At 43.2% G+C, this 26,928-nt stretch overlaps 1 protein-coding gene across 1 annotated transcript; it reads left to right on the top strand.

Annotated features, from left to right (window-relative positions):
* Nucleotides 1-1,317: 1,317 nt before the first annotated feature.
* TMEM38A (transmembrane protein 38A) lies at nucleotides 1,318-26,341 on the top strand. Its single transcript, XM_043969209.1, has 6 exons — nucleotides 1,318-1,459; nucleotides 15,398-15,554; nucleotides 16,843-17,027; nucleotides 18,872-18,959; nucleotides 20,851-20,968; nucleotides 24,623-26,341. Exons 1-6 carry the CDS (start codon nucleotides 1,336-1,338, stop codon nucleotides 24,863-24,865), a joined length of 915 nt encoding a protein of 304 aa, XP_043825144.1. The 5' UTR covers nucleotides 1,318-1,335; the 3' UTR covers nucleotides 24,866-26,341.
* Nucleotides 26,342-26,928: the final 587 nt, after the last annotated feature.

Genomic DNA, 26,928 nt, shown 5'->3' with positions numbered 1-26,928 from the left:
CTCATGTGGTTTGAATTCTATGCCCTTCAATACTTTGTTTTCTCCTGAAAAACTCCATTTTATCCACGTTCCTCCTAAAATGTGACAACTAGATATTACAGGGGTGATCTGGAGGGATCAGACGGTGCCTGCTGTCTGGCAGCATGTCTCTCCTGTCTTGTACTTGGGAAGTTGATTTATTGAACCCAAGGGTAAGACTTTACATTTATCCCTGTGAAATGTCATCCTGTGTAATTCAAAACAATGTTGTAGCCTGGTCCAGTTGGGATCATTTTGGTTCTTACCTCAAACAAATAGTCTTAGTATCCCCATCTTTATGGCTTCTGTGCATTTTATAAGCATGTCACTTTTGTATTTATCCAAATCATTGATAAATAAAGTTAAAATAGGACAGAGACAAGTCACCTGAAGGACTTCATCCAGCCTGTCCTTACCTTCTTGATCTGAGAGGAGAAGTAAGAAACACATAGGGCTTCAAGGGTGATTGACATAGAACTGGAAGGGACCGTAGAAAGTTATCTAGTCCAACACTATCATTTTACAGATGAGTAAACTGAGGTCCAGGGAAGTTAGATGACTATCTCTGAGTCAAGTAGGATAACTGTCTTTAAGTATCTGAAGGTTTGTCCTGGGGGGAAAAGAATTAGACTTGTTTTGCTAACAATTGAGGTCCAATCTCAGAGTATAGGGTAGAAGTTGTAGCCATAGAGAAAAACTTCCAACCATGAAACCTTTCCCAAAGGGGAGTGAGCCTTCTCCGCTGGTTAGCGATTCCCCCCTCCCACGCCTTTCCCATTGGATATCTTCAAGCAGAGGTCACTAGCGGGCGGGTCAGAGAGGGATCCTTGGGCAGTTCTGAATTGGACCTGATGGTTCCTGAGATCCCTCCCTCCTAGCCGGGCCGAGGTGGGGGGAATTTGGGGATTCTTTGACCCGAGAAAACCCCAAACCTGGCAGCTGATTAACTGCAGGGGCGGGCCCTGGATAAGCGGAGGAAGATAGCCTCCGGCAGACTGCCTGGAGCGCTCTCCACGTGTGAGCTGGGGTTCTTAGAAGCTGTAGGGGAAGCTGGGGACACTGGACTGAGTTCCACCGCCAGCAGCACCACTGCCAGAGGCAGCTCCCTGCCGGACCTAGAGTGGGCCGGTTGCCCAGCCCAGAGGGAGGAGCTGGGGGCTCCGAGGAGCTTCTGCACCTGTCGGCGGGCAGGGGAGGAGGAGGAGGAGGAGATCGAGGTGGGGGCGGGGGCACCGCTAGGCTCGGGCACAGCCCGCCTCTGCCCCATTCGGCGGGCAGCCTGGGCGCCGGGGCTCTCAGGGGCCACTGCTGGGCTTCATGGAGCTGCTGTCGGCCCTGAGCCTGGGCGAGCTGGCGCTCAGCTTCTCCCGGGTGCCCCTCTTCCCGGTCTTTGATCTCAGCTACTTCATCGTTTCCATCCTGTATCTCAAGTACGAGCCAGGTCAGTCCCCGCCGGGCGGGACTGGGGGCTGGGGGCTCCTGGGGGCCCGGGGAGGAGGAACCTTGCGGGGCCGGGTCAGGCTCCCACCTGCCCCAGTCTTCGGACCTCTCCGCCGCCCCCTCCCCACCTCCCTAGCTGCCCTCTACCCCCACTTCAGCCCTCGGGTGCCCTTGGCGAGGTGAAACTGCAGCTGTTATGTCTATATAAGGCCGCCGAAGGAGAAGGGCTGCCGGAAAATTGACACCGCACCCCTCCCCCAACCTTCTCCCGGGGCTAGGTTTTCTGGAGACCCTCTGCTGTGGCCTGCTGAGTCAGGGCCACCGAAATCGTCCCTGTCCTGTCTCGCTTGGCCCTCGCTTAGGGGAAGGGTCCCTTTCCTCCTGCAGGCAGTCCAGGTTTCTGCCTCCGTGGGAGGCAGGTATTCTCTCCCCCATAGCTAACACCCCTGTTAAAGAATACGGGACCCAGAGCCATCAGACCTGAATTCTAGTTGGGGCTCTGAAACTAGCTAGCTGGGAGGCCCTGGGGAAATCACTTCAAACCCTATTTGAGTTTCTTCTGCAAAATGGGGCCACGATTATGCCTAACCTATTTCTTGCGGATCTGGGAGGATCAGATGAAATAATGGAGTTGAGGATTTTTGATTAGGATTTTGATCATCTAGGCCAGTCCTCAGCTTACAGAGGAGGAAACTGAGGCCCGGGGAGGGGAAGTGACTTGTCCAGCGTCACACCAGTAGTAAATAAAAGAGCTGGAATTTTAACCTAGGCCTTTTTGCCTCCAAATTCAATGTTCTTTATTTTGGGGGGGAGGGTTGTGAGGCAACTGGGGTTAAGTGACTTGCCCAGAGTCACACAGCTAGTAATTGTTAAGTGTCTGAGGTCGGATTTGAACTCAGGTCCTTCTGAATCCAGGGCCGGTGCTCTATCCACTGCACCACCTAGCTGCTCCCAATGTTCTTTATAACAGGGATCGAACCAGAATGCTGCCTCCCCCATCGACCCAAAGAACAGGGAACCATTTCATTCATCTGGTGTTGTGGCTTGTAAGGTGTTATTTTTATCGGTGTTGATTATTCTCTCAGCAGCATTACTCCTGTACAGGACTGAATTTTTCATTTACAGACAAGGAAATGGAACTTCTGGAGACTCTAAGGCTATATTACTGGGCAGGGACCACCTGAATTCTATCCCTGTGCTTTCCACCCTGTTTTCTTATGCTGAGCGCCAGAAAACTGCTTTTAAAACCTGGAAGAGTTGAGGGGGGGGAGGGGAGGGGAAAAGGATGCTTTTAAAAGCTGTTACCAAGGGAACACTTATTTTGCAAAGCAAAATAGGAGTAGCTTTGTACTCGGATTGGAGCATTTGTTTCCTGTTTCAAAATGCTGGTAGCTTGGTTGCCTGCCTACAACGTTGCTGAAGCCCTACCCTACCCTTCTGTGAGAAAAAAGGGAACAAGGAGAAAAAGGAAGGCTTCTCTAGAAACTGATAAGTTTTAGACTAGGTGATCTCTGAGGTGCTTCTCATTTTGCTAGTCTAAATTACTGGTCTCAGAGTTCCTTTGAGTTCTTAATTCCCTCCCAGTTTCTATATTATATGTTCCATCCGACCCTAAAGTCTCCCTTCTACTTTCCTGCCCCTTCCAGCTCTGAAAATTTGTGGATTTCTATTTTCTAAAAAGTTCTATTTAAAAAATGAGCCATCAGGAGGTAATGGACATATGTTCTGGAAGGACTTGGATTTTGAGTAGAAGCTTTGGATAGAATGCTTCACCTTACAGTAATGAGGGAACCGTGTTGCTGGCCTGCCTTGAATTTGGACACAGCCTGATTTTTATTGAGTTTTCTGCTCCTCTTGGAGACAGATGGTCTCAAGTCTGTATAAATTCAAGGTACAACCTGAGAACTTTGAAAAAACTGTCAGGGGGACCCAGCCTAGCTAGAGAGAAACTAGCCAGTTAGTAGCCAATCTGCAGCTCTGGGAGCTATTTTAGATGTATGCTATCATAAGTGGCATGAGAAAGCTTAGTTGGTTAGAGTCAGGGGAACTGTAGGATTTAATCCTTTCTTTGACCTTTATTAGCTTGTGCCTCAGTTTCCTACTCTGGAGATTGCAATACCTGTTAGGTTGGTTGTCATGGAGACCAAATTAGATCATAGCTGGCATGCATTTTGTGTAACTCTAAATGTGCTCTATATCTGTATTTAATTGTCAGCATCAGTGCCTGGAAGTAGCAAAGTGCCTTGCAACATTTTATAGAGTTGTCCAGAATTCTTTGGTTGCTTACATTTTTTGAAATTCTGATTACTTGATAATTCTGATTTCAAGTCAAGAAAACCTGAGTCTGAGTCTTGGCTTTGTCACTATGTGATCTTTAAGCAAGTCACTAAGCTACTTTAAGCCTCAGTTTCCTCATTTGTACAATGAGCCTGCTAATATTTGTTCTCCCTTTATAGGGATAAAAACACTTTGGAACCATATGTTATTATAGAGATGAGAGCAACTGAATTTCTAGGTCCTTAATAGCTCCAGCCTGAGTTGGAGACTGATTCTGAGCTCTATATATTCCCAAAATACAACAGGGTGGGTTTTTTTAAAACAAAACAAAACAACAAAGTACATAAATCATAAATGAAGTAGAATTCTTAATATCTCTATTCAAGAGATTCACTTTTCCCCCAATCTTTTTTGTTGTTGTTGTTGTCAGGCAATGAGGGTTAAGTGACTTGCCCAGGGTCACACAGCCAGTATGTGTCAAGTGTCTGAGGCCTGATTTGAACTCAGGTACTCCTGAATCCAGGGCAGGTACTCTATCCACTATGCCATCTAGCTGCCCCCTCCCCAAACTTAATAGTATGTTTTCCAGTTACATGTAAAGATAGTTTTCAACATGCATTTTTTATAAGATTTGACTTCCAAATTACTTCTCTCTCCTACCCCCTCCATAAGACAGCAACCAATCTGATATCAGTTAAATATATACAATCACATTAAACATATTTCCACATTAGTCATGTTGTGAAAGAAGAATCAGAACAAAAGAGAAAAATCTCAAGAAAGAAAAAAAATTTTAAATAGTATGGTTCAATCTGCATTCGGATTCCATAGTTCTTTTTCTGGATGTGGAGAGTTTTTCATCATGAGTCCTTTGGAATTGACTTGGATCATTGTCCCTTGGTGTTTCCTATCAAAGGTAGCTTCCTGGGTTTGACCCAGAATGGGAAATCTTAGGTTTTAAGAACTGCCTATCATGTAACTGAGAATGTGGTTTTTCTGTGAATGTTTTGAGTATTAGAGACAGTCAAGACATACCATTATTAGGACAGGATGCATAAAGATTTCCAGAGGAATGTCTGGGGGAATCACTAGCTACTCAGTAAACACATTTCAGTATGCTTGTATGCCCTTGCATTACTTTGCATTATTTTTTAAAAATTAATAAAGTATTTTATTTTTTTCCATTACATGTAAAGATAGTTCTCAACCTTTGTTTATACAAGCTTTACAATTTCAGATTTTTCTCCCTCCCTCCCCTCCCTCCCCCCTCCCCTAAACAGCAGGTAAACTTTGCATTATTATTAATAATAATCATAGCCTGCCTTTATATAGCCCTTTAAGGTTTGCAAAGCCTTTTATAAGAATGATCTCACTTGATCTTCACAATAACCCTGGGTGCTATCATAATCTCTTTTACAGATGAGATAGCGGTAAATTACTTTCAGGATCATACAACTAGTTAGGTGACTGAGTCCAAATTTGAACTTAGGTCTTATTGACCCTAGATCCAGGGTTCTGTCCATTTAAGGTTTACAAAGTTCTCTCTTCTCATAGCCTACCTGCCTGCCCACAGTCCTGTCTGCCTGTGGTCAGGACAAGTGGTGTGAAGACCCCCCCTCCCAGCCTGGGATTTAGGACAACAGACCTCACATCTGAGCTCTGCTCCTTATAGCCCTTGTCACCACTCAAGTTATATTAATAGTTTCTCCAAACCTCAGTTTCCTCATCTGTAAAATCAGGGGGTTTGACCTGGATGTCCTCTGGGACTTCTTTGCAGCTCTGAATCTGAATCTGAGCTCTGAATTCTATAAGCTCAAAAAATGGGTGGACATAGGGAATTTGGGGTGTGCGAAGTCCCTCCACTAGTACAGATGGCATCCTGTCTATGACTTTGTAGATAAATCCTAGCTTGTTACCAGAGGCACAGGGAAGTTAAATTTAGACCCATAGCTTCTGGACTTGCTCCATCCATGATGCCTTCATGTCCTTAAGCCTCTGGAAATGGGGGTAATAATTCCAACTACTACTGCCAAGGATGGGAGTGGGCTGCACTTCCCTAGAGGTCTTCAAGCCTGTGCTGGATGATCGCTTGTCTGGGATGTTGCAGACAGGGATTCCTAGACAGGTATAGAATAGACCAGTGACTTCTGAGTCCCCCATCCCTGCTGCTCCAAGACTGGAATTCTGGGAAGCACTATGGGAATGTAAGTTATGATAACTCACAAGACTCTGGTTCTTTGGACTCTAGGTATTTCATTCCCAGCACCCTTTTCTCTTCTCTGTTGCTGCCCCCACCCTGGGACAGGTCCTTATTACCTCACTTCTGCATTACTGCAATAGCCTGTTGGTGGGTATGCCTACCTCAAATCTTTCCCCACTTCAGTCCATCCTCCATTCAACCACTAACATGATTTTCCTAATGGACAGATCTGACTATGTCGCCCTACCCCTACTCAGTAAACTCCAGTGGCTCCCTATTGCCTTGGATCAAATAGAAAATCCTCTGCTTGGCATTCAAATCCTTTCATAACCTGCCCCTCCTAGTCTTTTTATGCGTTACCCCTACATACTCTTGGGCTTCATACAACACTCCTCCAAACGCCAGGTGTTTTCACTGACTGGCTGTCCCTCATGCCTGGAATTGTTTCTTCTTCCTCATCTCTGTCTCCTGGCTTCCCTGGTTTCCTTCCAATCCCAGATAAAATCCCATCTTCCACCAGAAGTCTTTCCCCATCCCCCTTCATGCTAGCTCCTTCTCTCTGGGATGATCTCCAATTTATCCTCCATATAGTTTATTTGCACACAGTTGTCTTCACCGTTAGACTGAACCCCTTGAGACTAATGCCTTTCTTAGGACAATGTCTGGCACATAGGAGGTGGGTAATGTTTGCTGATGACTGACATTATGACATCATAATGTCCTAATAATAATAAGCTAACTTTATATGGGCACTTTAAAGTTTGTAAAGCCCTTTCCATATGTTATCTCATTTGATCTCACAATGACCTTGTGAGGTAGGTGCTATTATCATCTCCATTTTACAGATGAAAACATGGGGACGGAGAAAGTTATGTGGACTTGTTCAGCGTCATACAGTTACTAAATGTCTAGTGCAGGATTTGAACTTGTCTTTCTGACTCCAGTGTTCCATTTATATCATTTAGCTGTCTTGATGAGAGGGGAAGTAAGGAGAGAGAACATTCCAGGCATGGGAGATGGCGGCCAGCTCCACAGCACAGAAATAGAGCCCCGTAGTCTATGATGTGGAGAGGAATTTCTTTTTGGAGGCAGCATAGTAGAGTGGGAAGAATATTAGATTGGAAGTCAGAGGATATGAATTTGAATCCCAGCTCTACCCTGAAGTCCTGTGTGACTTTGGGTAAGTAACTTGACTTCTTCATCTGTAAACAAAACAAAATCGATGGGAGTAAATTAGATGATCAAGGTAGTGTGGTATAGTGGATAGAACACTTGCTTGGGAGTAGGATGGCCTGAGTTCAAATCCTACCTCTGATGTATGACCTTGGACAAGTTACTGATCACTTTTGGTCTCAGTTTCCTCATCTGTATAATAAGTACTGGGGGAGAGTGGGGGTGGTATTGATGGCGGGAGTGGAGCATGATGTAGATTGCTTATAATTTCTCTTTCAGTGATAAACCTATGATTCTCCAAGGGCCCTCCCAGCTCTAAATCTATGGTCCATTTTAATCAGAAAATTTTCTTTAAAAAAAAATCATTATTTTTTTATTTTTAAGAATGACATTATTATTATTGTGCTATGAGAAATGACAAGCAGGATGATTTCAGAAAGGCCCAGAAAGACTTGTAGGAAGTGATGTATAGTGAAGAGAGCAGAACCAAGAGAATGTTGTACACAGAGACAGCGATATTTGATGAAGAACTGTGAAAGACTTGACTATTCTCAGGAATACAATGATCCAAGACAATCCCAAAAGACTATCAATGAAACATGCTCTCTACCTCCAAAGAAAGAACTGATATTAATGAAACACAGACTGAAGCATGCTATTTTTCATTTTCTTTCATTTTTTTCTCTTATTCAAGTTTTCTTATACAAAATGACTAATATGGTAATGTTTTACACAATTGCACGTGTATAACCTTTATCTGATTGCTTACCACCTCGGGGAGGGGATAGTGGAGAGAGGGAAAAAAATTGGAACTAAAAACTATAAATAAAAATGTTTATTATTAAAAAACAAAAACAATTTGAAGAATTATTTTGTTTTTTTCTCAATTACATGTAAAAACAATTTTTAACATTCATTTTTAAAAAATCATTTTTGAAGGGGCAGCTAGGTGGCACAGTGTATGGAGCACCGGCCCTGGATTCAGGAGGACCTGAGTTTGGATCTGGCCTCAGACACTTAACACTTACTGGCTGTATGATCCTGGGCAAGTCACTTGACCCCAATTGTCCCACAAAAAAACCTAACCCCCCCCAAAAAAAATCATTTTTGAGTTCCAAATTTCCTCCCTCCCTTTCCCTTGCTCCCTCCTTGAGAAGGCAAGCACTTTGATATAGATTATACATGTGCAGTCATGCAAAAAAGAGAACACAGACCGCCCCCCAAATCAAGAAAAATAAAGTTTAAAAAAAAGTTTGCTTTTATTTGCATTCAGACTCCATCAGTTCTTTCTCTGGAGGTGGATAGCATTTTCCACAAGACCTTTGGAATTGTCTTGTATCATTGTACTACTGAGAATAGCTAAGTCATTTGAAGTGAATCATTGTATAATATTGCTGTTGCTGTCTACAAGGATCTTCTGACTACCAGATAAATTTCTGGTTTTTTGTTTTGTTTTTGTGGGGCAATGAGGGTCAAGTGGCTTGCCTAGGGTCACACAGCTAGTAAGTGTTAAGTGTCTGAGATCAAATTTGAACTCAGGTCCTCCTGAATCCAGGGCTGGTACTTTATCCACTGTGCCACCTAACTGCCCCTCAGATAAATTTCTTTTTTTTTTTTTTTTTTTTTTTTGCAGGGCAATGGGGGTTAAGTGACTAGTAAGTGTCAAGTGTCTGAGGCCGGATTTGAACTCAGGTCCTCCTGAATCCAAGGCCAGTGCTTTATCCACTGCGCCACCTAGCTGCCCCCTCAGATAAATTTCTAATGGCTATTTTAACCCATTCCTTTTGGCCTTCAGTATCCAAGCCAAACCGCTGTTTTTCCAGACCCTCACATCCCCATTGTTCTTCCTGTTGCCTCCATCTGGGATCATAGGCCCACTGATCTGCCTGAGGACCATGGGGCTAATCTGAAAAGCTGTGCAACCTCTGCCAACGCTTGGCAGATCTCATTTCAGGCCTTCCTCCCTGGGACACTGCAAGAAAATAAAGAAAAAAGAAGAGAATTTGAATGTTCTTTCTGCTAAGACAAAAACCACTAACCCCCAGGCTCAAGATTGTGGGCTTTCCCTTCTGAGGGAGGGCGGTTGAAAATGTACTGAGTTAAGACACTGGAAAGAATGGCATACCATAAAGTTATTTTTAGATGGGTCTGGATGCTATGGGGAAGGGGTAAGGGAGAAGGTATCAATTTCTGAAAAACATGGGCTTGTAACTCCTCCCAGACTGACTGCCACCAGCTGTTGCAAAGGAGATTTAATGCTTGGCTGCTGGGGGGATTTGAAGAAATCCCCAGGGAGTGGAAAGAGCTTAGGTACATGAGATGGTGAGAACATTTTCAAGGAGGAAGAGGCCCTTTATAATCTTTACAGGCTACAATATCAGACACTTGACACTTACTAGCTGTATGACCCTGGGCAAGTCACTTAACCCTCATTGCCCAGCAAAAAAAAAGGGGGGGGTGTTAGGCTGCCACTGGATTTTATTTGAGTAGGAGGGTGACATGGTCAGACCTATGAGTTAGGAAAATCACTGGGGCTGAATGAAGAGTGATGAGAACCCCCCAGGGCCTTCCCAGGCAATATCAGACCAAAGTTTATTTGAGAGATGCTGCAAAAGTAAAATCGACTGGCCTTGACAACAGACTGTCTTAGTTTCTTCATCTGTAAAATGGGAATGATAACATCTATCTTACCAAGTTGTTGTAAAGATCAAATGAGATAATATTTGTGAAGTCCTTTGCAAACCTTGAAATGCTATGTATTAGCATGGTCACCCGATTTCAAGTTTATTAAACCAGGCTATCTCTGAAAGGAGTATGTTAATACTAATCATCATCTCTTGTGCTTGTATAGTATGTTGTCTATTGTCACCATACTGTACTTGTGAAACAGATTTTTTTTTTTAGCAAAAGTATAATTAGGGGGCAGCTAGGTGTCGCAGTGGATAAAGCACCAGCCCTGGATTTAGGAGTACCTGAGTTCAAATCCGGCCTCAGACACTTGAAACTTACTAGCTCTGTGACCCTGGGCAAGTCACTTAACCCCATTGCCCTGCCCCCCCAAAAAAGTATAATTAGACATACCTGTATTAAATTCCATCTTACTAGATGCAGCCTAGATTTCTAAACTATTGAGGACTTTTGAGAGCCTTGACTCTGTCATTCAGTATGTTAACTATCCTCAGCTAGGAGATACAGTGAATAGAGCACTGGCCCTGAAGTTGGGAGGACCTGAGTTCAAATCTCACCTCAGACACTCACTAACTGTGTGACCCTGGGCAAGTCACTTAGCCCTAATTGCCTTAAAAAAAAATCTGGGGTCACCTCCAGTTGTCCCAATGTACATCTTGCTACTGGACCCAGATGACTGTGGAAGAAAGAGTGAGGTTGGTGACCTTTGCACAGTCCTCCCTCATTTAAATCCAATTCAGTGCAAGTCATGACATCACCCTGATGTCATTCATGGTCCTCTTAGGAAATGAAGGACAAACAACAACAACAACATCGTCAGTGACAGCGGATTACAGATCTCATGCAGATTTGACAAATGTGTTTAGTTAAATAGCCCAGGACCAAAGAGAGATTCATTGGGCACTCCACTGGAGAGCTTCTTATACGATGATGTCAAACCATTAGTTAATAATCTTTGGATCTGCTCATTCAACCAGTTCTAAGTCCATCTAAGATTTTCCTTATCTAATCCACCTCTCTCCACCTTCTCCACAAGAAGAATATGAGCTACTTTATCAAATACTTTGCAAAATCTAGGCAAACTCTATCTACTTTATTATTACTGTCAATAATGTAGATTAAAGTTAATCTGGCATCACCTATATTTTTAAAAAACTTTTTCCCCCCATTATGAACTTAACATCAATGAACACAAATATTTTCATTGTCAAAGAAGAACAGAAAATGAGTTGTATATGAAACCATGAATCTCTATTTTTAAAATATATATTAAATTTAGAGTGAAACACTGTCCACTTTGTCTGTGTCCCCCAGCGAAACTCCTGCTCTCTTCTTTGTATTTTCTGAACATTTTTGGGTTGCTTTTTCCTTCCTTCCTTCCTTCCTTCCTTCCTTCCTTCCTTCCTTCCTTCCTTCCTTCCTTCCTTCCTCCCTTCCTGCCTACCTTCCTCCTTCCTTCCTTCCTTCCTTCCTTCCTTCCTTCCTTCCCTCCCTCCCTCCCTCCCTTCTTCCTTCCTTCCTTCCTTCCTTCCTTCCTTCCTTCCTTCCTTCCTTCCTTCCTTCCTTCCTTCCTTCCTTCCTTCCTTCCCTTCCTTCCTTCCTTCCTTCCTTCCTTCCTTCCTTCCTTCCTTCCTTCCCTCCCTCCCTCCCTCCCTCCCTCCTTCCTTCCTTCCTTCCTTCCTTCCTTCCTTCCTTCCTTCCTTCCTTCCTCCCTTCCTTCCTTCCTTCCCTCCCTCCTTTCTTCCTTCCTTCCTTCCCTCCCTCCCTCCTTCATTCCTTTTTTCCCTCCCTCCTTCCTTCTTTCCTTTTTTCCCTCCCTCCCTCCTTCTTTCCTTCTTTCATTTTTTGCATCATTATCACTACGTACCAGTTCTTCCCCCTCCCAAAATAAAAGCTCTCTCTTGTATAGTCAGACAAAACAAATTCATACACTGGTCATGTGTGAAAATGTGTGTCTCAATCAGTACCTCTAGTCTATGACTTCTTAGCCAAGAGCTGGGAAACATGCACCATTATCAGTCATCTGGACCTGCAATTGGTCCTTATGCTGATTAAGAGTTTTTCAGTCTTTAAGAGTTGTTTTCCCTTGTGTTATTATAATTTTTGTTTTCCTGGTTCTACTCTTGCCCCTCTGCATCAGCTTGTTCAAGTCTTCCCAGGTTCCAGTGAAATCATCTCTTTTGTCATTTTTTAAGGCCCCATGATATTTCATTATATTCATATGCCATAATTTGTTCAGTCATTCCCGAATTGATGGGCACCCCTTAGTTTCCACATTTTTGTTACCAGAAAAAGAACGGCTATAAATATTTGCATACACGGGGCAGCTAGGTGGTGCAGTGGATAAGGTACCAGCTCTGGATTCAGGAGGACCTGAGTTCAAATCTGGCCTCAAACACTTGACACTTACTAGCTGTGTGACCCTGGGCAAGTCACAACCCTCATTGCCCTGCAAAAAACAAAGAAACAAACAAACAATAAATATTTGCATACATATAAGTCCTTTCCCTCTGTCCCTGACCTAATTGGAGCTATGTGCTTAGTAATATTAGTAATATTTGTAAATATTAGTAATATTTGTAAAAGTGCTTACCTGGCACCTTGTAGGCACATATATAAATGCTTATTCTCTCCCCTTTCCCCCAAGGGCATCATTGGATCAAAAGTATTTATACAGTTTAATGACTTGGCTGTATGAAGTTCTATATTGCTTTCAGGAATGGTGGGACTCCACAACTGAGCTTTGGGAAGTTTTTCCTTCTATCAAGCCTCAGTTTGTGTCTTCACAACATTCACCTATTGCTCCTAGTTCCACCCTCTGGGGCCAAACGGGAGGACACTGAGTTATCAGCCAAGGCCTCTTGAAAACTAGTCCACGCTGAACCAAAAGATCCTTATTTCTTCTGTTATATTTTGCTTTCTCTTTCCAACATCTCACTATAATTAACCCATTACATTCCCTGAAGACACAGCAAATCAGGAAAAAATAGTGATTATCTGCCATTCAAAGCCTCCACCTGTCTCCACCCCTGGCTAAATTTAACTTCTCTCTGGACTCCCTGCCAAGCCCTGAAGCCTCTTGCATACTTCTTGGCTCACCTCCTCTTGCCTAACTTGATTCTTCCCGATCAGGTAATTAACCTGCCATTCCTTAAAATTGGAACGCCCCTTTCTGCACCTCCCCTTGAGCCTTCCCATCCATCCAAAGGCTTCTGTCGTTGTCAGTTCATTTTCTTCACCACTTGCAAAATCTGCTTCTAAATTTTCCTTCTTCAGGAAGTTCTCCTGGATCGGTCCTACCTGACTCTCATTTTTCTTTATTCCATACCCTCTGGACGTCTAGGTCCTTGACTTGTTCTGTCAGAAACACTGAGGCTACTTTTCTCCAGTGATTTCCTCTTTCATTTCCCCAGGAGCAGGAACTGTGCTTTTTCATAAATTTGTAGACTGTCGAGAGTTGGGATGTGCCCTAGAGGTGAATTAGTCCAACCATGACCTATTTTTAAAAAGAGGAAACTGAGGTCCAGGGAGGGAAGTGATTTGATCCAAGTCACAAAGCTAGTGAAAGAGACAAGATTTAAAAAAAAATTTTTTTAAACATTTTTATTTATTTTGGACATTCCTTTATTTTTAAATTTTGAGTTCTAAATTCTCTCCCTCTTTCCCACCCCTCCCCCACCCACTGAGAAGGCAAGCAATATGATACATGTGAAATTATGCAAAACATTTCCATATTAGCCATATTTTTTTTTTTTTAGTGAGGCAATTGGGGTGAAGTTACTTGCCCAGGGTCACACAGCTAGTAAGTGTTAAGTGTCTGATGCCGGATTTGAACTCAGGTACTCCTGACTCCAGGGCTGGTGCTCTATCCACTGTGCCACCTAGCTGCCCATAGTCATATTTTTTGAAAAGCAAGAGAAACAAAGCGAGAAAATTAAAGATTCAATTTGCACCCAGAGTTCTCTCTCTGGAGGTAGCTAGCATTTTTTCATCATAAGTCCTTTGGAATTAAAGAGACAAGATTTAAACTCAGGTTTTTTCCCATTATATCAAACTGCCTTCAACCTCCTTTCCAGGTGCCTAGTACAGTGTTCTGTTAGTAGTAAACTCTGACTTGCTGATGAATGAATGAAACAGTAAAGGAATGAGTGAATGAGAATGGGAATGGATTCTTGTAGGAAAGAATAAATGAGGGAATGGGGCAGCTAGGTGGCACAGTGGATAGAGCACCGGCCCTGAAGTCAGGAGTACCTGAGTTCAAATCCAGCCTCAGACACTTAACACTTATTAGCTGTGTGCCCCTGGGCAAGTCACTTAACCCCAATTGCCTCACTAAAAAAAAGGGGGGGGGCAGCTAGATGGTGCAGTGGTAAAGCACCAGCCCTGGATTCAGGAGTACCTGAGTTCAAATCCGGCCTCAGACACTTGACACTTACTAGCTGTGTGACCCTGGGCAAGTCACTTAACCCTCATTGCCCTGCAAAAAAACCCAAACAAAAACAAACAAACAAAAAAGAATAAATGAGGGAGTTAATGAATAAATCAAGTTAACAAGCATTTAGTAAGCACTTACTAAGTCTAGGCACTGTACTAAGTGCTGGGGATGCAAAACAGAACAAGCATAAAAACAATCCCTGCCTTCAAGGAGCTCACAGTCTAATGGGGAGAGACTACTTGCAAACAGCTCTGGACAAACCAGCTAAAGAGGGATAAACTGGAGATAATCTCAGAGGGAAGACTCAGAGATTAAGGAAAGCTGAGATGGGCTTTTTGCAAAGGGTAGCACTTTAGCCTGGAGGTGACAGGAGACAGAGAAATGGAGAAAGAGAATTCCAGACATGGGGGACAGCCAGTGAAAATGCCCAGAGTGGAGAGATGGAATATGGGAGGAATGGCAAAGGAGGCCAGTGTCCCTGGCTTGCAGAACATGTTCAGGCCATAAGGTATAAGAAGATTGGAAAGGTAGGAAAGGGCTGGACTTTGCAACACCTCCAAAGCCCAAGAGAAGATTTGATATTTAATTATGATGGGAATGGACAGTTGGGGTTTGGGGGGGGGGAGCGGGATGACTGCTGTTTATTGAGTAGAGAGATCACATGGTCAGACCTGCTCTTTAGGAAAACCATTTGGACAGCTGAGTGGAAGATGGACTGGAGGAGGGAGACAATTGAGGCAGGGAATCCATCCGGCAGGATCTAAAGCAGCAGATGAACGAAAAGATAAATGAATGATTGAAAGAATGAATGAGTATGGGGCAGCTAGGTGGCACAGTGGATAAAGCACCAGCTCTGGATTCAGGAGGACCCCAGTTCAAAGCCAGCCTCAGACACTTGACATTTACTAGCTGTGTGACCCTGGGCAAGTCACTTAACCCTCATTGCCCCACAAAAAAAAAAAAAAAGAATGAATGAATGAGTAGATAGAAGGATAAATTAAATTTGGAATGGAGGGATAGATGGATGATATCCCTTTCTGGTAAATGAGGAAGTTCTTTGGGGATTGTTTGTACCACCAAGAGAAAAGATTGAGTTGGGCATCTGAGCTCCCCAGCCTCTCTGGGGCCATCAGACCCAGATAACCACCATAAGGATGCTTTTGCAGGTGCGGTGGAACTGTCCCGGCGGAGCCCTGTGGCCTCATGGATCTGTGCCATGCTCTATTGCTTTGGGAGCTACATCCTGGCTGATCTTCTGCTCGGGGAAGCACCGATCGATTATTTCAGCAATAACTCCAGTGTACTCTTGGCCTCAGCAGTCTGGTAAGCCTTCCTTGGGAAACAGACCCTGCCTTTTGTTTGTATAATGGGAAAGGCTGGTCATACAGGCCATGTGGCTCCTCCCAGGGCTATTACCCAGAAGGTCCTTGAAAGTTAACTAACAAAGGATGGCAGAGATAGGAGAGGCCTCACACCATACATGATAAGCAGAGAGTGGTAAGGTACAGAGAGTCAAGAGGTGCTCCTTGGAAGAGGAGATGTTTGATCTGGGCCCTGGAGGAAGGCTTTGTTGTAGTTGTTCAGTCATTTTTCAGTTGTGTCTGATTCTTTGTGACCCCATTTGGGGTTTTCTTGGCAAAGACATTGAAGTGGTTTGCCATTTCCTTCTTCAGCTCATTTTAGAGATGAGGAAACTGAGGCAAACAGAGGTAAGTAAATTGCCCAGGGTCTCCTAGCTAATAAGCATCTGAATCCAGATTTGAATTTATGAAGATGAGTTTTCAGGTCAGGCACTCTACCCACTGCATCACCTAGCTAAAGAAGGGCTAGGTTTTGGATAAGTGAGGAAACCGATAGGAGGCATTACAGTTGGAAGAAGCAGAATGAGCAAAGGTATGGAAGTAGGAAAACACGAGGGGCATCTATGCAAGTTGACCAGTTCACCCAGAGAAGGGTTCGTGTTGAATAATAATGAGAGAAAAGGTTAGAAATGATGACAGGGGCAGCTAGGTGGCACAGTGGATAAAGCACCAGCCCTGGATTCAGGAGGACCTGAGTTCAAATCTGGCCTTAGACACTTGTCACTTATTAACTGTGTGATCCTGGGCAAGTCACTTAACCCACATTGCCCTGCAAAAAAATAATAGTAAAAGAAGAAAGAAAGAAAAGAAAGGATGACAAAGGGCTATGCTTGGATGGTGGGGAATTGTCCAGTCTGGTCAGAGTGGAAGGTGAGTTGTAGGGAAGAAGAGAAGACAGCTGAACAAGGACATCGGGACTAGATTGGACCTTGACTGTTAGGCTAAAAAAACTGGACATGATAGAAGGCATTGAACACCTATTGTAAGCTCTTGCACAAAGGAGTAGCTTTATCAGGAAGATGAATTTGTTTGTGGGGAGCGTGCAAGGTGGGTTGAAGGGAAAGATGTTGGAAACAAGAGGATGTCTTCTCTTTCTCTTTTAGCTCTCATATTACTTTAATAAACTGACCTAGTCAGACTTAAAGCTAATCATATTCTTTACTGTTCAGGCCACCACTGGAGTGAGGGGCTGGGGGATGAGGGGGGATGGCTTGGTTTCTCCTAAATGTTGGATATTGGCTTCCTTGCAGGTACATGATTTTCTTCTGTCCCATGAACCTCTTTTATAAGTGTGTCAGTTTCCTGCCCGTGAAGCTCATTTTTGTGGCAATGAAGGAGGTAGTGAGAGTTCGAAAGATTGCCGTTGGGATCCATCATGCCCATCACCACTACCACCATGGGTGGTTCATCATGATTGCCACAGGCTGGGTCAAAGGTAAGTCATGCCATGGAGCTCCTGCCTACCAGACTTAAAACTATAAGTGGGGAACTGCAAGGAGGACCATCACACTCAGAACAGCCAATCATTCCATAGAATGATAAAAGGATGCTCTTACCTTTTAAAAAATGAAGTAGATGCTTTATTGATACTTTTAAAAAAATGGGGGCAGCTAGGTGGTGCAGTGGATAGAGCACCGTCCCTGGAGTCAGGAGTACCTGAGTTCAAATCCGGCCTCAGACACTTAACACTTACTAGCTGTGTGACCCTGGGCAAGTCACTTAACCCCAATTGCCTCACTAAAAAAAAAAAAATGGTAGCCAAGTCACTTTCTGGTGATTCTCCCTATCATAGAACCCTCTCTTATGACAAACAAGTACAACTAGGCAAATAGGCAAAACAAATTGGCACCTCAGTGGCCATATCTGATTGTGTGTGCCTCATTCAGTGCCTATAGTTCACCACCTCTCTGCTGAGAGAAAGAAGGTATGCTTCTCCATTAGTCTTCTGAAGTCCTGATTGATCACTAACTGCATCAGTCAGAATTCTCATGTCTTTCAGTGTTGTTTTTCTTTTACATTATTATAGTTATTGTATAAATAATATTCTTCAAAAAGATGCATGATTCTGTTGGTGTGTTTTCTTTCCACTAATGTAGAGGGCAAACCCTTCCACACTGGAAAGTTTTATGAGTTCCTTAAAAAAACTGCCTCATCAAAAAACCAAAACCAAAACCAAACAAAAAAACCAAACAAAAAAAACCCTGCCTCACTTTGTAGCCAACGTTCTGGTGATTCATTCATTCACCAACCACTTAAGCACCTACTGTGTACCAGGTGTTATGCTAGGTACTGGGGATACAATGATAGAAATTAAACAATCCCTGTCTTCAAGGAGCTTATATTCTGCTGGGACAAAGCAAACTACATACAAAATATATACAATGTGACAAGCTTCTTTGTACTGATTTAGGTTGGGTGACAGACATATTGTTCATGGCTATATATGAAACCTCTCCCATCATGGAGGTCTTTCCACAGCTTTGGTTTCATCAATATAGTCTTTTTAAAAATTTGTGTTTTTTTTCAATTAACAAAAATAAATTATCTACCTTCAATCTATTCCAATTCCTCCCTACCGTACATATACATTAGGAAAAAAAAAAAGAAAAGCAAAACTCTTGTCACAAATATGCATAGTTGAGCAAAATATGTCTTATTCTGCACCCTGAGTCCATCACCTCTCTTTCAGGAGGTTGGTAGCATGATTCATCATCAGTCCTTTGGAATTGTGGCTGGTCCTTGCTTTTATCAAAGTTTTAAAGTCTTTCAAAGTGGTCATCTGTCTTGACAGTTATTGTTATCATCTAAATTGTTTCCCTGATTCTTCTCTCTTTATTCTGCATCAGTTCATATAAGTCTTCCCAAGTTTCTCGGAAATTATCCCTTTCCTTATCTCCCTGGAATAATATTGAAGAACTTTGGGTAACCCCCAGGAAATGATGAAGCATTGAAGAAGAGCCTTGATAAAGGAACAATATCCAAATGCCTCACGTTTGTATTGTGGTGGCTAGGGAGAGGAGGGGATTTTGGTTTGGGAAGTCCCCAAGATGGTGACTGGAACAATAGAACGGTTGATTATTCATCTATTTCCCCCAAAATGCACGAATTGAGATGCTCAGATTTAGAGACATCTCTCCATTCCAAATGCTCCTGTGGACTAATTGTGCCTGTTCTATAGAGCCTTCCAAGCTCATATTGGTCTGATCATTCACAGTTGAACGCACTGTACATTGACAGTACATTGACAGGATGTGGTCTCACTGTCTTACTGGTACACAGGTTCAGGGGTGGCACTGATGTCCAACTTCGAGCAGCTGCTCCGTGGAGTCTGGAAGCCTGAGACAAATGAGATTCTCCACATGTCCTTGTAAGTCATTGTTATTGTTTGGAAAGGAACTTCCTCTTTCACAGTCAGAGTGTTAGGAAATCAAAATTATTAACATTTTGATGAATGAAGAAACCAAATTCAAATAAATCAGCCACTTGGCCTGAGGCCATCCTCAGAGTCTTGGGGTCTCCGAGTCTTTAAGCCACAGTCAGGGTCTCTCTCTGCCTAAATTAGACATCTGTGTATGGAAATGGAGAGAGATTCTGAAATGAAGTAGGGACCAGTTCTTAGCACAGTTACTGACACATCTTAGGCACTTACTAAATGCTTATTGAATTGAATTGGGGGAAAGGGCTGGCCCAGGTACAGCCCTGTATACTATTTATTTATTTATTTATTTATTTACTTATTTACTCACTTATTGATTGATTGATTTATTCATTCATTCATTTATCCATTTATTTATTCATTCATTCATTCATTCATTCATTCATTCATTTATTGATTGATTGAGTGAGGCAATTGGGGTTAAGTGACTTGCCCAGGGTCTCAGAGCTAGTAAGTGTTAAGTGTCTGAGGCCGGATTTGAACTCAGGTCCTCCTGACTCCAGGGCCGGTGCTCTATCCACTGCACCACCTAGCTGCCCCCAGCCCTGTATACTGACACACTGACCTCAGGACCATAGGTAGCTGGCTGGCACTGTGCATAGAGTTCTGGATTTGGAGTCAGAAAGACCTGAATTTGAATCCTGCCTCTGACACTAGCTGTATGACCCCAGGTGCAAGTCACTTAACCTTCTGTGTCTCAGTTTTTCTCCCTGTAAAATGGGGGTGATAATAATAGTACCTACCTCCCAGGGTCTTTGTAAGGGTCAACTGAGATAACATCTATGAAGCTTTGCAAACTTTTAAGTGCTGCATAAATACTAGTTAGCCATTAGAATTGGAGGCTGTCCCAGGTGAAAGAAATCCGAGAATTCTAGTATCTTCATTTTAGAGAGTGATGAAATGACTTGTTTATGTTGGTGATAAAGCCTAGACCAGAGAGTGTCATCTGGTTACACAGAAAGTGCCAAAGGGAATGTGATTTGACTAAGTGTAATTCTATCAGCTTACTATCCAGGGCCCAACTCCAAGTACATAAGATGAAATGCAGTCATTTCCAATTGCATCCCAGCTGAAGGAGGACACAGGGGGCACTCATCTATCTCCAAGGCTGGAAAGGAACTTAGAAAATAGAACACAGAATGTCAGAGCTGAGAGGGACCTTAGGGGAAATATGCCTACTATTTGCCAGGCATTGTGCCAAGGGCTTTACAGAGATCTCATTCGATCTCCACAACAACTCTAGGAGGTAGGTACTATTATTATCCCTATTTTGCAGTTGAGGAAACTGAGGCAGACAGAAGTTAAGTGGCTTCTCCAGGGTCACAGAACTAGAAAGTGTTTGAGGCTGGATTTTAAATCGGGTTTTGCTGACTCTAGGCCCAGCATTCTATTTACTGTGCTACCTAGCTGTCTAGAGCACAGTGTATCAGAGCTAGGGAGGGCCCTTAGCACATGGAATATCAGAGCTTGGCAGGTTCTTAGGACACAGGATATATAGAGGGTTCTTAGAACAGAATATTAGAGCTAGGATAGACCCTGGGGAACATCTGGTACAGCCCTTTCATTTTACCAATGTAGCACTGATATTCTATGTTCTAAGTTACCTTCTACTTCCAACTTTCAATGCTCTATGTCTTCTGTGTTCTAGCTCCAACGTTCTTTTTGTCTTACCTTGAAGTGGTCTAGATGGCTGGGGGCAAAGGTCATGATGGGCAGGCAGGGGAAGGGGTGCATCAGCACACTGGGACCTTCCTGAATGACACTGTGGGTGTTGGGATGCTATCCTGTCCTCACTACAGCTGGACTCTCATTTCCTTTCCAGTCCAACCAAAGCCAGTTTATATGGAGCCATTCTCTTTACACTTCAGCAGACCCGCTGGCTTCCCATTTCTAAAGCCAACCTCATCTTCTTCTGTACCCTGTTCATGGTGTCTTGTAAGGTAAGAGGCTGGTGGGGATGCTAGAAGGTGACTGTGATGGGACTACACAAATCCTTCCCCACCATTAGCAAGAGTCCTAATCTGAACAGCAAATAGGAATTCTGGAGGAGATTCAATCTCCTTCAGAGCACTGAGCACTGAGAACCAGAGGCAGGACCTTTTGTCCTATTGGGAAGGCAGCTTAGCAGACAGAATACTGGGGCTGAGGGGCAGCTTAGGTGGCGCAGTGGATAAAGCACTGTCCCTGGATTCAGGAGGACCTGAGTTCAAATGCGGCCTCAGACACTTAACAATTACTAGCTGTGTGACCCTGGGCAAGTCACTTAACCCCAATTGCCTCACTAAAAATTAAAAAATAAATTTAAAAATATGTGTTTGGGGCAGCTAGATGGTGCAGTGGATAGATCACCAGCCCTGGATTCAGGAGTTCAAATCCAGCCTCAGACACTTGACACTTACTAGCTGTGTGACCCTGGGCAAGTCACTTAACCCCAATTGCCTCACAAAAAAAAAAAAAAAAAGAATACCGGGTCCGGAATCAAGAAGACCTGAGTTCAAAGCTGCCTCATGCACTTAATAGCTGTGTGACTTTGGGCAAGTGACATAACCTCTGCTGGCCCCAGTTTCCTCATCTATAAAATGAGGATAATCATAGCACCTACCTCCAAGGGTTGTTGGGAGGATAAAATGAGATAAAACTTGCTTTGTAAATCTTAAGGCACTATATAATTCACACAAGCTGTTATTATTATTGTTGTTGTCATTGTCATCGTCATCATCAGACATGTCTTTGCCTTCAAGGAACCAATATTTTAGCAGATGACACAACACACATGTGAAATTGATTCTACAAATAGGGATATATTACATAAGTGTTTAGAAATGCTTTTCGATTGGTAAACTATGGCAGGAAGCCAAAAAGAGGGAGCAATCACTCAGTAACTTATTTAGTATTATTTTAGTATTAATTAGTCAATTAATATTAATATTATTTAAAGTGAATGCATATGGGGGCGGCTAGGTGGCACAGTGGATAAAGCACTGGCCCTGGATTCAGGAGTTCCTGAGTTCAAATCTGGCCTCAGACACTTGACACTTACTAGCTGTGTGACCCTGGGCAAGTCACTTAACCCCCATTGCCCCACAAAAAAACAAAAACAAACAAAAATAAAGTGAATGCATAAACCATTGAAACAATTTTTTAGCCCTTCCTATCCGGATCAAGATTCTTTGTTCTTCAGGGGGCAGCTAGGTGGCACAGTGAATAAAGCACCATCCCTGGATTCAGGAGTACTTGAGTTCAAATCCGGCCTCAGACACTTGACACTTACTAGCTGTGTGACCCTGGGCAAGTCACTTAACCCCCACTGCCCCGCAAAAAACCCAAAAAACCCCACTCCCCCCAAAACAAACAAACAAACAAAAGATTGTTCTTCATTTTCATTCACATTTCCTTTTATGTAGTCAGTCAGAGTGTGCCAGGCACTGTTATAGGCATGGCATGGGGACTACAAAGACAAAAATGAAATAGTCTCTGCCCTCAAGGAACAGAAATGATGATGACGACGACAGAAGTTAAACAATAAGCATTTAGATCCACCAATCCCTTAACTAAGCTTGATAGTTCGGTATGGATGACTGCTCTGCTCAGAGGAAGGTGTTTTTGTTTTAAATCTTCAAAGCATACAGCAAAAAGAGGCTCCATTTCTTTCATTGTAACCCTTCTATTCCTTTCCTTGTTTGCAAATCACAAAAAAGGATACAATTTTGCCCCTTTCTTTTTTTCCCCTGTGTTTCGTATTATTCCTCTGTCGTAGATTCAGACATCTTAACCTCTGAGTTACCATGACCAAGTTCATGCTGATCAATTCCTTCAAATTTCTGTTCTAATGTAATTAGACGTCTCTTCTTTTGGGGGCTGTCAGTGTTTCCATCTGAAGTATTTTTCCTTTTGCCCATTTTGTTAAGGGCTCATCAAGAAAATGAACAGAATTGTAGGTATTATGATATATAACAGTTTATCACATCCACACTTGATGTGGCAAGGTAATATCATGTTAAAGTTCTCATATGTTGCGTTATTTGAATTTAGAGGCACATCTAACGTCCCCTGGTATTATTTTATAATTTACACTAAATTGAATTTTGCGTTATTCAAACCTGCATTTATTGTAATCTGGTTTTATTTATTTACATATATTCATATTATATATTTATATGTCTATGTATATGTGTGATAAATGTTGGGGGTTGGCAGCTTTAGCTTGGGGAACGTGTTGGGGATTAGGATAAACTTCATCTACAAGGTGGTACCAGAACAGATCTTTGAAGGAATTGAGGAACCTTGTGAAGGGCAGGGATGAGGAAGAGCTTTGAAGGCATGGAGGACAGCCAGGCATGGAGACAGTGTCATGTGTGAAGAACAGTGATAAGGCCAGTTTGGATGAATCATAGGGTTAGTCAGTGTGTTCTTCAATCTTCTCTTTCTGCTTTTTCTTCTTCTTCATACAGCTCTTCTCAGATTTCTTTTTCTACTTCACATCCATAAGTCTTTTTTTTTTCTTTTTTTTTTTTTGAGGGGGGAAGGGGGGAGGCAATGAGGGTTAAGTGACTTGCCCAGGATCACACAGCTAGTAAGTGTCAGGTCCTCCTGACTCCAGGGCTGGTGCTCTATCCACTGCGCAACCTAGCTGCCCCCACATCCATAAGTCTTAATTGCTTTACAGCATTTCATGACATCAGGGATTCTGAACCTTTTGGGGAGGGTCCTAGACCTCTTCTGGCAGTCAGTCTTTTGAAGCCTATGGCTTTCTTCTAAGAACTGTATCTTTAAATACATACAGTAAGGTACAGAGGATCACAAAGGAAACCCATAATGTTGAAATACAGTTATGAAAATATATATTTTTAAAACTTCTTGGGCTCCAGGTTAAGAATCCCTACATTACATTAATGGACCACAATTTATTTTATTTTATTCTATTGTTGGATATTTAGAATATTTCTTTTTTTTTGCAGTTGCCTATAATGCTGATATGAAAATCTTTGTGTGGACAGAAAACTTTTTTTTTGCGGGGGTGATGAGGGTTAAGTGACTTGCCGAGGGCCACACAACTACTAAGTGTCAAGTGTCTGAGGTCACATTTGATTTTTTTTGTTGGTTTTTTGGTTTTTTTGCAGGGCAATGAGGGTTAACTGACTTGCCTAGGGTCACATAGCTAGTAAGTGTCAAGTGTCTGAGGCTGGATTTGAACTCAGGTCCTCTTGAATCCAGGGCCAGTGCTTTATCCACTGCACCATCTAGCTGCCCCTAAGAAAACTTTTTTTTTTTTTTAAATAAAGGGGAAGGGAGTATGTGTCAGGGGAAGGGGTTATGAGGAGAAGAGGGTTCTTGTGGATCCCATTCAATAGAGGATTCTGGGGCAGGGAATGTGATATTAACTAGGGGCAGGGCTCTGAATTCTAAACAGTAAGAGAAAAGCATGGAAGGATGTCCCATGTGATTGGCTGCCTAGAGATTTCCTGTTATGGCTTATTCCACAGTTGCTGTAACCTAGAATGACCTCCAAATCATATTCCCCTCTCTCTTTGTCTCTCCTTCTCTTCCTCCTCCTCCTCCTCCTCCTCCTCCTCCTCTTCCCTTTCCTATCACAGGTTTTCTTGACAGCTACCCACTCCCATGCGTCTCCATTTGACACTATCGAGGGCTTCATCTGTCCTGTGCTCTTTGGTTCCGCCTCAGGGGGCCATGGGGACCATCACCATGATGACCACGGATCTTCCCACCATGATGGCCACGGGGGGCCATCTTCTCTTCATGCCCCGCAGCATCCAGTCAAATCGAAGGAGGAGCTGAATGAAGGCTCAAGAAAGAGAAAGGCCAAGAAGGCAGAGTAAATGAAAAATCTGACCCAGTAACTGGTGGCCAAAGAGAGAGTCACTTCTGAGCTGCATGAGAACTATACCCACGTCACCCGAGCCCTCACAGGCTCCACCCTAAGACTTGTACAAGGGGGAGGGAATCTAGGCGACTGCCCAGTGTGCCTCTATTATTTCCATCAGGGACCCCTATTTTCAGGGGCTTACAGTTGAGGTATGGAAATCCCTAAAGGCCCAAAGGGCGAGTTCTAGCCCAAAGCCTGGCATCTTGGTGGTAGGTTTTCTCCTTTTGTTTTTTTTCTCCCTTTAAACAAAAGCTATTTTGGGAAACAGTTTTAAGTTGCTGTGGGAGTCCAGGAACATTGGTTCTGCCTGTCTCTTTAGGATTCCTACTATCTGAAAACTACTTTGTATTTTAGACTAGTTTATTTTGAATCCAAGAATGAAAGTGCAAGTGGGGAAGGAACCCCTCCCCAAAATAATTGGGCTCTTAATAGTGTCTTTTTGAATTGGCTTATGAGAAAGAAAAATAACTTGAATTTTGAGAAGGGACCTCAATGGCTTAAGTAACCCACCCAAGCTGGGGGGATGGATACCTGTGGCCTGTTACCTCTGAGCCAGACCTGGAGCTGCCCATTCACTTCAGACCCTGGTCAGTTTTCAGAGAATTCATCTTTTTGGAATATCTGGGGGACTCTGAGTTTTCCCAGAGGGCCATTGGTAATGCTAGTGACTTTTGATGACTTCCCTGAATCCTTAGGATCAGAATGGAAATTGAACCAATGTTTAATTGAAATTTTAAATTGAGCTTTTTGATTAACCAAGAAGCTTGGCATCCACTCAGCTCAAAGATACTCAATGTCTCTTGGGTCACTAGCATAGGTGAGAGGAAAGGCACAACCAGGGAGGTGGGATCTTAGCACATCATGTCTCTCTGGTCCCCCTCACTAACCTTTGGCTAGCTTGGCTAGATCTGCACTTAAGTTCTGATATTGGCTTTGACGACCTAGGGGGGCTTTTTCAAGTTGGGATCTAAAGCTGTGTGGATAATGTTAAAATCCAAACTCCCTGAGCCACCTGAAACTGAGAACCAAAGGGATAATAGGCAAGCAGAGGCTGCGGGGGCCTTTGGCTGCTCACCTGGAACTGGAACCTGGAACTGAGGGGGATACACTATGCCTTCCTCTGCCATTTAAACTGAAGGTTTTCGGGCTCAACACCATGGATGTTATTACAAGACCCAACATTGGGAGAAATCCTAGGATTTATCCCACCAAGGAAGTGGGTCAGTTGCACTGAGTTTGGGAAGTGCCTTATCCCAGGTGAATTGCCTCCCCCTATTCCCCACCACAAAATCAGGCAGCAGGGTCTGATGTTGCCTCTTTTAATAGCATCTTGTTTTGACAAACCTGTTCCTGGATGACTATAAAGGGCTCCATGTAAGGGGGTGATGTTTTATAGATGAGCCACAGAATAAAAGCATTGTGAGGTGAATTTAGAGGCCTCCCCCCCTTCTTCCCAGCTCTTTTCACATTTCAGATCCAAGGAAGTCAGAAGACAAGAAGATGACATCACCTTGGGCTTATTTTTATTTCTTTTCTCGGGGGTGTGTGTGTGTGTGTGTGTGTGTGTGTGTATAACAAACCTTACAGATTTCCCACTAACTTCCATCACCACTGAACCTGGGAACTATCTGACCATTCAAGAGGAATCTGAAGAGTCTTTGACATCCCCTATTAAGGCTCTCACTGTGTCTTATCTGTCTAAAGCCCCCCACCCTGCCCCCCCAAGAACAAAGCATGCACTCTCAGTTTCATTTGTTTAAAAAAAAAATTTGAGGGGGTTGGACTGTATGACCTCCACAGTCTCTTGCGGAACTCTCTGTAAATCTGCAGATCTTGTGATCCCAGCGTTTGCCCACCCCTGCAAATACTGATGTGCCAGGGTAGTTTTTTTTCTATAGTCATGGACTCTTAGAATTAAAAATTACCTTAGAGGGGGCAGCTAGGTGGCGCAGTGAATAGAGCACCGGCCCTGGATTTAGGAGGACCGGAATTCAAATTTGGCCTCAGACACTTAAA

The sequence above is a fragment of the Dromiciops gliroides genome, chromosome 1 (genome assembly GCF_019393635.1).
Source record: "Dromiciops gliroides isolate mDroGli1 chromosome 1, mDroGli1.pri, whole genome shotgun sequence".
Lineage (NCBI taxonomy): Eukaryota > Metazoa > Chordata > Mammalia > Microbiotheria > Microbiotheriidae > Dromiciops > Dromiciops gliroides.
This window is presented reverse-complemented; position numbering and strand designations above follow the sequence as displayed.